The sequence below is a fragment of the Odontomachus brunneus genome, unplaced genomic scaffold (genome assembly GCF_010583005.1).
Source record: "Odontomachus brunneus isolate Ranch 3 - 2012 unplaced genomic scaffold, Obru_v1 Obru_scaffold_086, whole genome shotgun sequence".
Taxonomy (NCBI): Eukaryota; Metazoa; Arthropoda; class Insecta; order Hymenoptera; family Formicidae; genus Odontomachus; species Odontomachus brunneus.
Window position 1 is genome coordinate 113,374 of NW_022639536.1, and position 11,868 is coordinate 125,241.

Here is an 11,868-nt window from a genome sequence, read left to right on the forward strand (position 1 = left end):
ACTATTTCACTCTAACTCATAGTTTGCTCTTTTCAGCTATACTACTGCATTATTTCAACCAATTCGCTAATATTTGTAAAAAGTGGAACTTTTTGCGCTTATTTGAATATTCCTTATAAATTCTATGAGTATTCCGGATATTTTGGAATATTCTTGGAATGTTAATTTTGGATTTCAGGAACATTTTATAAATTTTCCAGAAATATCTAGCGTTTACTGGGATTAGTTTCACATTAGGATCCAATTAATAACGTGAAAAAATTGAGTAAATATTATTGCTTAACATTTGCCCCATATTGTCCAATGCTATTGGACCAATATTGCTGACTAATATTGGTTAAATAAGAGACGATATCTATTTTACAATATTGGACCAATGTTGGGAAATCAATTCATACTCAATATTTAACATTGGATTTACATAATTTCTCAATATTATACTAACATTTTATACCAACATTTTATGCTACTAGAGAATCTGTCGCTCATCGTAACAGATTTATCCCGGTTGCTTTCTCGCTGGTTATTGAATTGTTTTATGCTGATAGACAATATCTAATTATAACTCGATAATTATGATTAGAAATAAATTACCAATTTTAATAAGATATTCGAGAATAGCATTTCAATAATGTTACGTGTATTTTAACAAAAGATCCACTAACAAGTCGATCTACAGAACGATTAAAACCTAGTTGTACGGGAAAGGAAGAAGAGGACAAAAGCGTAGATATTCCAGGAACGTCTACACTCCAAAACATAGAGGAACGAATGGAAAACCAAACTATTGAAATTGTTATCCAAGCTAAAAAGAAGACACTCCGTTTTGCAACTAATAAGTCACTAGGAAGGGAGCACGTGTGGCCAATCGTCTACAGAGGATACGACAATGCTTGGCGAGAGTTGGCAGCCAACGGGAAAACAGAGAGTACAACTAGATAGAGAGACGATATATAGGGTTTTTGTAACAGTCAAGCAGGGTTGGGAAGTAACTCGTTACTTGTAACGAAGTTATAGTTACAGTTACATTTTTTCAGTAACTGTAACTTAATTTAGTTACTTTTTTCCCACCTGTAATGACTCCTGTACACAGGACGCGGAAATGCTTGCCGCGCGACGGAAGTTCGCTCAACAGCCAATCAATATGCTGCTTTCCGTAATAACCTTCTAGTTCTTACGGAAAAACAACATATTGATTGGCTGTCGCGCGGACTTTCGCCGCGCGGCAAGCATTATCGCGTCCTGTGTGTAGGAGCTATAACTTAACTTAGTTACTTATTTACTAGTAACTTGTAACTTTTTAACAATTACTTTAATAGTTACTTGGGAAACATAAAATAAAATTAAAATTATATAGTAATCGTATATTAATTTAATAAATTTATCAAAGTATGGAACATGATTAAATTCTTTTATCTCTACAAGACTATTATTAAATTTTTATTATGTTAAGTATAGATTTGAAATTTGTTAAGTGGATAGACTAATTAATGTGATAAATATTAATTATAAAATTTAATTCTTACATTTTAGTAAAACTTAAAATGTAAGATTTTTGTATTTACAATAATAATTAACAATCATTTCAAGAAAGTAACTTAAAAGTAACGACTCATTACTTTTTGAGTAACTGTAACTGTAACGAGTTATTTTTCATAGCCAGTAACTTGTAACTGTAACTGTAACTACCCAGGTAGCAAGGTGACGTCTAAAGACGTCATTAAAACGTCATAGACGTCTTAATAACGTCTTAATGACGTCTTTAGACGTCACTTTGCTACCTGGGTAGTTACTTTTAAAAAGTAACTTTCCCAACCGCACAGTTAAATTATAGCATGTTCAACTGGTTCAACTGGGTTAATCTATTCTGGGTTATTCAGCCTACGTTTATTGGTCGAACAAGTACTTATAAACTTATGATTGGTTAGTAGAGATTATGACGTCATTAATCGCTCTCGGAGCGATTAATCCAGGGTCAGTCGAACACGCTATTAGTATAGAGTAGATAGCTTTTGTTAGAGAGAGTTCCTGAGAAATTGTATTACGCAGAAGTTTTAATTTGTACAATAGTAAGAAAAAAATATATATTGTAAAGTTAAACACGTTTTTATTAATCTCTATATATGTATGTGACAAGTCGCTACAGGTTGTATACGGTAGCGACTTGTAACGGAAAACTTCGAAACTAATTTGCGAAAATAACGGGTCTAATAATTCAATCCACTTGTTATTTTTATAAATTAATTCTGAAGTTTCCGCTACGAGCCGCCACCATACTCACTGAGAAACTGAAGTAGTGATCCCTTATAGAAATATCATACTAAGAATCATTCATAATTACTTATTATCCAGTATTTTTAATACTGAAAATAAGTAATTATCAATGATTCTTAGTATGATATTTCTATAAGGGATGTACTGGAAAACAAGTGATGTATTGTGCTTGAATTGAAGTGGTTTAATAATGAAAATTCAAAATTAAACGAACTGTTACTTCTGTAAAAATTACTATAGATAAGTGGTTTAAAAAGCACTTTAAAGCTTCAAATTTTTACTTATTAGATATATTAAATTTATATTATAATAGTTTAGATATATTGAGTTAAATAAGAAATGACGACTATCAAATTTTCAATCTCATCTTTTAGTTGAGTTTTTACACTAAAAATATACTTTTATCATAACTATGATCAATACATTTTAAAAAGAAAAGTTAAAATTTTTTATTTATTGCTTAATAAACGTTATATACCGATTCGTTTACCTATTGTCAGCCAAGTAATAACTTCTAATATCTTAAGAAATATTTTATATAAACTGAATAAAATATAGAATATATATTTTGTGCTATTTTACATAATTTCACAGTCCAAAATTAATTTTTATTTACCTTTTTTACTAGTAGAATAGTAGTATATTCTTAATTATATTAATTAATTTTTATATAATAAGATTTAAACAGTTCGATTATTTATTTCGCGAGTTTCGTTTAAAATTTTCATAATTCTATTTTTCTGTGTTTAACAGCAAAAACTGTGATACTTGGTCACAGAAATGTCTTTCTTGACTTCTTTGATTATTTATTGCAGTCTGTATATATATTTATATCAACCTTGCGGAATGTTGTTTCACTAATTTTTACATAAATACGGAAATTAAATTATGTAAACGAGATGCTCATTTCCTCTTCAGCAAAACCGGTAATTACGATACTTCTGAGCGAGTGTGCCATAAAACTATAAAATGTGTCTTTAATTGAAGTATATTGGAACACTGTAAATCAGGAAGCGATGATAAAGCCAAAATAAGTCAGCCGCGTAAACGCTGCAACAGGAAGCGTTCGGGCCGCTGAAAACAAACACTGTCTGATCGATTACAAAATTTTGCTCGCTAAAGAGAGAGAACTAGCAATTTATATAAATGTAACGTCAGGGAGAAGAAAGGGAAAAGAAGAAAAGGAGAATATTATCGACGAAACAGTCATGAAGTCTTCTTTAATCCTGGGAGTCGTTTTGCTGCTGACGATAGTGCATATCGCTCAAGCACGCAAGGCAGGATGCATTACTTGCGGAGGAAGCTTAGGCTCAGGTATGTAAATAACATTTTATCGCACGTATGTATCGTCAAGATTACTATTTAACCATTTACTACAACACGTTATTAAAACAGGGTATGCTTTTTTTGCTCAAAGTAATTTCAATATTTGGAAACTCTTCGTGCAAGCGAAAAAAGGAGAGAAAATTTTTAATCCAATTTTGACTCGCGCGCAGAAGTAACAATGCAAAAAAATCGAGATATTTCAATATTTAATTCTCAGGCACTAACCCGTGTAAGTGCGGAGACGTAGTGGTGAAAGCAGCGAAGGTGCAGAAGCCGTTACACTACGCGACTCCGGAGGCAATCAACGAAGCAGCGACTGCACGCGAAGTGGCCCAATTAATGTCATTAAGAACATTTCCTGGGAACGTGGCGTCCTTTCCTCAATATAGTCAGACTAATGGATTATACGGTGTTAGCAGTGACATTAGTCACAGTAGCAGCAGCAGTAGTCACAGCAGCTCTGCAAGTTCCTCGTCTTCCGTCGATCTTTTTGGAGGATCAGTCAGAGGAGACTTCAATAGTTTCTATCCTTTTTCACAAGGACATACGCACAATTCCGGCTGTGGATGCAGGAGTAAATCTAAGGTGTCTCTAAGCGACTCCCTATTGCCTAATACTCCGGAAAATGTTGTGCCCAGGTACTTGATACTATAATCTTTTTATTGTAACTATTGATAGACGAAGATCTCGCGAAGAAGTCTCGACGATTCGCCAAGAATCTTGTGAACGTGACACGGATCAATTGAATATTCTGCGTCACTCACATCTAATATTGCTATATCTTTCATTTTCTCTTTTATCTTCTCTGAACGTTTCACGTGGTTCATCGACAGATTCCCGCCAATCGGCGACCTGTGTGACCCGACCAAACAGGTCAGTTACGAAGTGACTGACCACTAAAGTAACTCCGGCGTATCCTAAGTTGAATTTATACCGTACCTCCTCCACGCCTTTATGCGTGAATGTAGTCAATGGGAAAATCGACAAAACCGAATTGGAAAAACTCGCCTCGGCGACCTCATCTAGCGGCATCGGCGGACTCGGGGTGTTCGATAGATTCAACGATGGATCCATTAGCGGATATTCATCCGGTAGTGTGGGTATATCTGGTAGCCTTGGTGGATACTCTTCCAACGAAGTGAGCAACTCATTTGGATACTTGAATTTCGGATGGGGCGCTTCCGATAAGCATTACTCACAGAATTTAGGATCAGACGCGAACATTCTTGGAGAACGGTATAGTACGTTTGATAACCGTATCAACCCTTGAAATTGAGCTATCAAACATTCAATCCGCTACTTTGACCGCAATACTTACATCAGGAATATCCAGTCTCTATAGAAGTTCCTGAAGTGCCGCTTCCGGAAATCTCTACATATGTTTCACTTCCTATGAAATCCTACGAATACAACATCCAGATTCCGCCGCCACCGATCGAACGAATACCGACCATTTACAATTTCGATCTTCAAGCACTTCCACCGAGCCCGTAAGTGTATAAAAGTATTTGTCACCTGTTAACTCTTAAAAGGATAAATTACGTTCGAATTATGGAGTTTACAGTCCCGAGGTTTATTTACAAATAATCTTGGAATGTTTCAGGTTAATGTTAAAAATTTTTCAAGTGATAGCGCGTTTCTCTCTATATTTTAAATATAAATCTATGTATATATATGATCTTATTTCAGGATGGTAATAATGCCGATGGAACCTCTTAAATTTTTAACGGGACTCACCAGCAGAATTGATAGAATTGTAATTCCCGCTTGCGAAAAACCATACTGCAAAATTTATGAAGACTATAATTACGTTTAATAAGATCTTTTGTGTATATATAAATAATAAGATACGTAATAATCCAACACGAAGAAAATAAATAAAGAAATTTAAAAAAATAAAACTGAGTTTTAGAAGTCTTTCACTCCTTCACATTTACACTTACATTTACGTTTCTTTATATTTTTATGTTCAAGCAGTGATTCGTGATTATTCACGAACGCAAATACTGAAATGAGAACTGATGCACTGAGAAAAAATAAGTGTACAATCTCCCGGGATAATGTTGATAGATCGTGCTTGGTCACGAAGAGCATCGCAGATCAGTTTGGATAATCTCACGCAGCGTCGGCTCATATCTGAATTGTCGATCTTGTTCATCCAACAATCTCCGATGTTGTCTGATGCAGTCACGATCTTCGTGCCGAATCTGCATGTAATAATGCGGGTTCTCGAGGTATATGAAGCACCTTGATGCAATTGAAATCATCGAGTTCCCATCGGGACACATCATGGAGTATACGCAGAAAATTCTTGTGGTGGTCGCCATCGCCTTTTTGGGCTCCTTATCTTTAATAAGTTCGGCGGCTTACATTAAGAAAGATCTCAATTTTGCGAAGAACTTTGAGAAAAACTTCAACCTAGAATTGCCACGGACTTTATTACGCGAAAAAAGACAGAGCGAGCGTTTCGATCTTTCTTTGACTGAGAATAATGCCGCGGAATTGGAAGATCTGTCTGAACTCGAGAAAGTCCATGATAGAAGGGCGGTCGCGGAAGAGATCCAGGAAGCTAGTCTGAAGTTCGAGAAGATTGAAGAGCAGGAGAAACGAAGCGCGCACAAAGAACACAGTGATAGTGAGGAAAATACTCAGGTAATTTGACACATACATTTTATTTATTATCAAAAGTTGGAAATAGATCAGAACAAGAATAATTCGAATGTTTCCGCTGGCAGGATGAAGCAGTTCCGAAAAACGTGCACGACGTCATCCGTGCATTGTACACTAATAAGGAGGACTCGACCGAGGAATTATAGCAGGAATTACAAGAGGTACTCGACTGAAATTTACACATCAAAATATAAAATTACATTATATTGTTTGCGATAGTAAGGGGAATAGGAATATTAATGTGTGATTATTAACAGTTAAGATTATATGAATCTAATTATTTCGTAAAAGTAAAATCGGGAGATACAGAGTTTAAAGAAAATCAGAATTCAACAAGATATACGTTCAGTTTATTAGAAAATTATAAAATTAAACGTCGCGTACATGACTAAGGATAACGGGATGCCTTGCAGAACTCCACCGATCCTGATGACTTCAACAAATTATTGAAACGTCATTTGCACATTGGGCATCCAGGGATAGTTGGCAATATCCTGGGAGCAAACTTCTTAGAGGAGATTCCTTTGGAACAATTGGATAGCCATTCCTGCATGGTCGAAGCCTTCGACTACGGCCACTCGCACGATTCCGGCTTGCTGATGCACGAGTTACTCTGCAAGGTGAGGAAAGTCCCCCATTATATACGGGTCGGCATGCGTAACTTGAAATCCGAGCTCACCCTGGGACCTATGATCACCGAGAAGTTTGAAGATGATGTTCTCGGCAGCTTTCATAGACACATTCCGCAACTTTTCGAGGCCGTTATCAAGGAGCCTCACCATTTACTGATCTTACCAAAGATAATTCGAGATGTCGTGCCATTCAAAAGCATCTTCCACGCTATTCATCGAATCAATACCGCTTTCTTCAAGGTGGTGCACTTTGTGCATAACATGATAAGGAAACATCTGTTCCAAGTCGCCAAAAACTTCCTGCTCCATCACAATTTGGGCTTGCATTTGCTACGCATTTTGCACCACTTTGGAAAATTGCACTTAGTGGAGAAGGTACTTGGGTTGACACTTCCGCACTTGGAAGGCATCATCGCGAAGCCAATTCTGTCCCCGGTGACCTTCTATGATGACGAGCTATACACTCCAGAGTACCACCATTCACTTAGAGAGGTAATCGCTACCTTCCAAGGTCTTCACGACGGCTATTTCGCTTCCGGAATACACGATCTGTTCAGGTCTGGCGTAAGGACTTTCTGTTCGGAATCAACAAGGTCTACAATGACCTCATTTTTGTCGACAATACCCTTTTTAAACAACTTCGTGCCGTATTTGGACACCATAACTACAAAATTCTCCCCCGTCGACGTGAGTCCAGTGGTTAATCCCATATTTGAAAATTTCGCTCCAGTGGTGGCTCCAATAATAGATGGCCTCCAGTAATCAGTCCGTTTGGTCTAGGCTCAGTAGTAAACCCGGTAGAACCTGTTGTTCTTATCGAAACCGAAACCGAAACCGTGCGTACGTCCGTATCCAGCGAATCCCGCGCGTCATCCATCGTCGAGGTCGCTCCAGAGGTCGCTCTAGTAATAGAAAGTCCTGTAATCAATCCGTTAGTAGGTTATTCAATAATAAATCCGGTAGCATCAGTTTACCCCGTCGTAACCAAAGCAGTGGCGCCTCTCGCGTACAGCAAAGCTAGCGCGTCATCCATTGTCGGTGTACCCAATCTAGTAGTGAGTCCGGTAGTAAGTTCCAGTAATAAGTTCCTTTGGTCGTCTAGGCTCCGTGATAAGCCCGGAAATATCGGTTTACCCCACCGCAACTGAAGTGACGTTTTCCGCGTCCGGCATGGCTAGGACGTCGTCTATTGTCGGTACAAGTAGTCCAGACTTAGCTGGCTCCGTAGCATCCGAAACCGTGAGTTCCTCCACATCCAGTTCTACCAGCACTGTCGTTGAAGCGCAACCGGTGGTTGCTACCGAACCTGTAGTATCCTATGTGGCACCAACGATGCTGCCACATACAGTATCTGCAGTCCCGTATGTTCCATCTTCCGTTGTTTCGGAAACCACAGCTATATCCGAGAGTAGCTCCAAAAGTGTGTCCGTAACTGAATTTGTGGCGCCCGCTCCCGTTGTAGAAACAATTCCCGAAGTCGTCGATTGCGGACCGGCACCCGTAATAGTTTCTAATGAACCCGCAGTGGAGAGCTCTGTAACGACTACCGCTTCCGCGTCCACAGTCACATCTTCTTCAGCCTCGAACGTCGCTACGATTCAGCAGCATCCATCCGGTTTGTATCCGAACGTCATATCCGCTGTCGCACCTGTAGCACCTATCGTTAGCACGTCTGCCTCCAGCAACGCGATTGTCTCTACGACCGACCATCTGACTAAACCGATTCCATTCGCTGGATACGGTCTAAACTATCCTGGACTCTCTCTGGCCCGACCAGGATTTCTTTCGCCCCTGTCGTTTTCGCGCGCCTTAGCGTCGGCCGTGGCAGCCTCCAAAACTGTCTCGACAACTAGCAGTACGACCAGTGTCATTTCCCGACGAAGCTTCGTTCTGCCCAAAGAAAAGATCGTCAACGTCTTAGGTAGCGACTGCATACTGCCAAAAACAAGGCTGTCTTGTATGGTAGCGTGCTGGACGCTAGCAGTCCGATCACATTCATCTTCCTGAGACCAAAGCTGTATAATCCTCTTCTGCGCAGCGGCGCTCGAGTCTGGAACGTCCTGCATAGCGATTTCACGGACCTTGAATGTGTCGAAATATTCAATGATCCGGCGCTTTTAAGCATCTATTAGATTTTAGATACTGTGTGCGCGCAGTATCTTGCAACTAGTCTTAGATCATTATCGACTATCAATTGTATCAACATGTATTAAATAATTGTAATCCGGTCGATTGCAAAAATAAAGATCTGTCCTCTAAATGACTATGTTAATTTTCTACCTAGATAACTTTCGTAATAAATTAAGTGAATGTGATATTTCAGCGGTTAACGTTTCAATATAGCGTAGCGCATAATAATAATTTTAACACAATTTATTTTTCTGATGTGCCCTTCTCGAGCCACTTGCGAGAATTGTGAGTTAAATTAAGTGAAAAAAGATTTTTTGTGTAATTTTACAAAAGCATTAGCACATATTCGATACGAGTGTATTTACACAAATGTAACGAAATTGTATTCCAGGTGTTAAAGATAACCCACTGTTCATTTTCGATAAGTAACTTTTTATTTTGCAAATGCTTATTCCCGCATAGCATAAGAATAAATATGTATGACTTAAATTCTAATAATAACCTATTTTTTAATTTTACATCATTATGAGTGAATAATACACATGCCACGTCCTTAATATAAAAAGATAATATTACCGTTGTCACGGTTCCGGTTTCGCTCGGAGCGGTCGGATGACCTTGGTGTCGTTGGGCGAGCGATCGTGATACGCGAGGATACGGTGGACGTGCTCGCCGGTGTCCAGAGTCGGGGTCGCGAGTGTGAGCTGGAGTGCGCGTATGCGCGGGGTGTGGGTGCGTGAGTAACTGCGTTGATGTGTGGATTTCGAGATAATTTATTCCGCTGAACTTACGATTAAGTTACTTATACTTACAACTATCTTGTGGCCCACGAGGGCCTACCCTATACTTACAACTAATTTATAACTAATTTATAACTACCTTATGACTAACGCGGGCTTATCATTAATTTACAATTAGCTTATAACTAACGCGGGCGTCTCACGGGTCTATTCTATCGCGTGTGGGTTACCCATGGTCCTACTCCTAGCCGCGGTGCGCGGAGCGCCTGTCGCAGTTTACCCGGCGGACGCGGGTCAGGCTTGTGTCGGCGGAACGGTTGTACTCGGCGCGGTTGGTGGCGTGCCTTGAGGTACAGGTTGGCAGGTGAGGAGGCGTACGTGAGAAACCAGCCACCGGGGAGCCCAGAGCTCTGGGCAGAGACGGTGAGCGCGCCACCTCTGGATCCCTTGGTCGCTGGAAAACCTCTTTTCTCTTTGTACGGACCTTGAGGGCAGGTGAACACACCTTTTCTTGCGGTCGGGTCTCCAATCGGCAGGGAGGTCAGGAGCGCATGACCGAGGCGGTGAGCGCGCCACCTCTGGTTCCCGTGCCTCTTGGGGAGCGGATGAGGCGGACGACCGTACTCGGGGAGGATGAGCGCACCTTCCCGTTGCGGCGGTTATCAGGATGCTGGTGGTAGCCAGCGAGAAAGAGGCGAACGTACCAAGGCGAGTACGGACGCCGCGGGACTGCTCTCGTATCGTTATCGCGCCTTGCTTATATACCGGCCGGCTCGTAATTTCGGCACGTACGCCGTTCCCCCACGCGCGGGCATCCGCGGCGGTGCCGCGAGCCGGCGGCGGTTTTGGTTTTATTTGTTTGGCGCTTTGCGCCTATTACACGACCCGACAGATGTTCGGTCGGGTCGTGGTGACGAGGAGGAACGTCTCGTCACACCGTAAAACTTTTTAGAAATATTTCAAATTCTAAATTTTTCAGATAGTGCTTGTTATCATTACATTCAATTAGATTAATTAGACTATCGCGTGATTAATACGTTTTCGTAAATAGATTGGATGAAAAACTCGCTGACGAATTATCGTGACATGTCACGAGATACATATTGATTATCAGACTCTTAAAAGTATCTTCACAATTCGATCATTGCATTTATTGTTGCAATACGTGTTGTTATCGGCTAAATAATCTTTCGGCATCTCATGTGTTCCGAGGGATTATCATCAAATTAATCTCCAAATATTCATCAGAATACTATCGGGCATATATATGTGAAACACTGAATTACAAAGCATACTCTTCACATATAAAATATTTACCCTAATGTCTCTTGAATTTTATGGTATTTATGATAAAAAGAAAGTTATCACAGTAGGTAGAGATATCGAAGCCTTAGCAAACCAACGTCATCGACTAAGTCCCCGAAAAATTGACATAAATTATTGACTATGTGTGTGTACGTGTGTTTTCTGACAGACTGCCATAATTCAAAAGTCAACAATATGTGGCGTCGTATCCCTTGTCAGTAAGAGTAAAGAAGCGTTGTTATGTCACAGACATTACGATGTCTGGCACGACGTGGCAAATCGATAATTAGCCGTTTCAATTTATCATGTACCCTTATCGCGTGCAAAGACGTTATTCAGCCGAGTTGGCGCAGGTGTTCAATTTCAAATAATACGTCGGCAAGTGAGAACTGTGTTACCCCCGTGGGAGACTTGGTAAACAAATTGCGAACAATATATAAGGGTACCAGTTCGAAGTAACTTTACTCCATCACGGTTTCTCAACCTCCTATCTTAACCAAGCCGCACTCACAATGGCACGCGCTATTTTCGTAGTAACTGTACTGGTGGCCCTGTGCTGTACCAGCCAGGTAAGTCAAAATAACGATAATAATAATATAAGAGAGCAATTATTGCGCGATTCAAGAGAAACGAGTACTAAGAAACAGTGAAATTAAATTTATATTCGAACAAAAGTTATCACGCTTAGCGATTGTTGTGTAAGACACGTCGTTGAAAGAAAACTAAATGTATAAAACTAAATGAATAAATTGTCATCGCGAGTTTGTACGCGAAAGTGATAATAACGGACA

General features: G+C 39.8%; 3 protein-coding genes and 1 pseudogene across 3 annotated transcripts in view; all 4 read left to right on the plus strand.

Moving 5' to 3' along the window:
• The first annotated feature begins 3,417 nt into the window (after nucleotides 1–3,417).
• Nucleotides 3,418–4,885, plus strand: LOC116847996 (annotated as a pseudogene).
• Nucleotides 4,886–5,885: 1,000 nt separating this feature from the next.
• Nucleotides 5,886–6,431, plus strand: LOC116847963. Its single transcript, XM_032823621.1, has 2 exons — nucleotides 5,886–6,252; nucleotides 6,336–6,431. The coding sequence occupies exons 1-2, from the start codon at nucleotides 5,890–5,892 to the stop codon at nucleotides 6,414–6,416; spliced, it is 444 nt and encodes a 147-aa protein (XP_032679512.1). The 5' UTR covers nucleotides 5,886–5,889; the 3' UTR covers nucleotides 6,417–6,431.
• A 223-nt stretch (nucleotides 6,432–6,654) lies between these two features.
• On the plus strand, nucleotides 6,655–7,676 carry LOC116847983. Its single transcript, XM_032823643.1, has 2 exons — nucleotides 6,655–6,679; nucleotides 6,748–7,676. Exons 1-2 carry the CDS (start codon nucleotides 6,655–6,657, stop codon nucleotides 7,662–7,664), a joined length of 942 nt encoding a protein of 313 aa, XP_032679534.1. The 3' UTR covers nucleotides 7,665–7,676.
• Nucleotides 7,677–11,209: 3,533 nt separating this feature from the next.
• Nucleotides 11,210–11,868, plus strand: part of LOC116847999 — a 3,660-nt gene continuing 3,001 nt past the window's right edge. The window contains exon 1 of the mRNA XM_032823659.1: nucleotides 11,210–11,646. The gene's annotated coding sequence lies outside the window, so the exon portion shown is untranslated. The remainder of the gene's footprint in view (nucleotides 11,647–11,868) is intronic.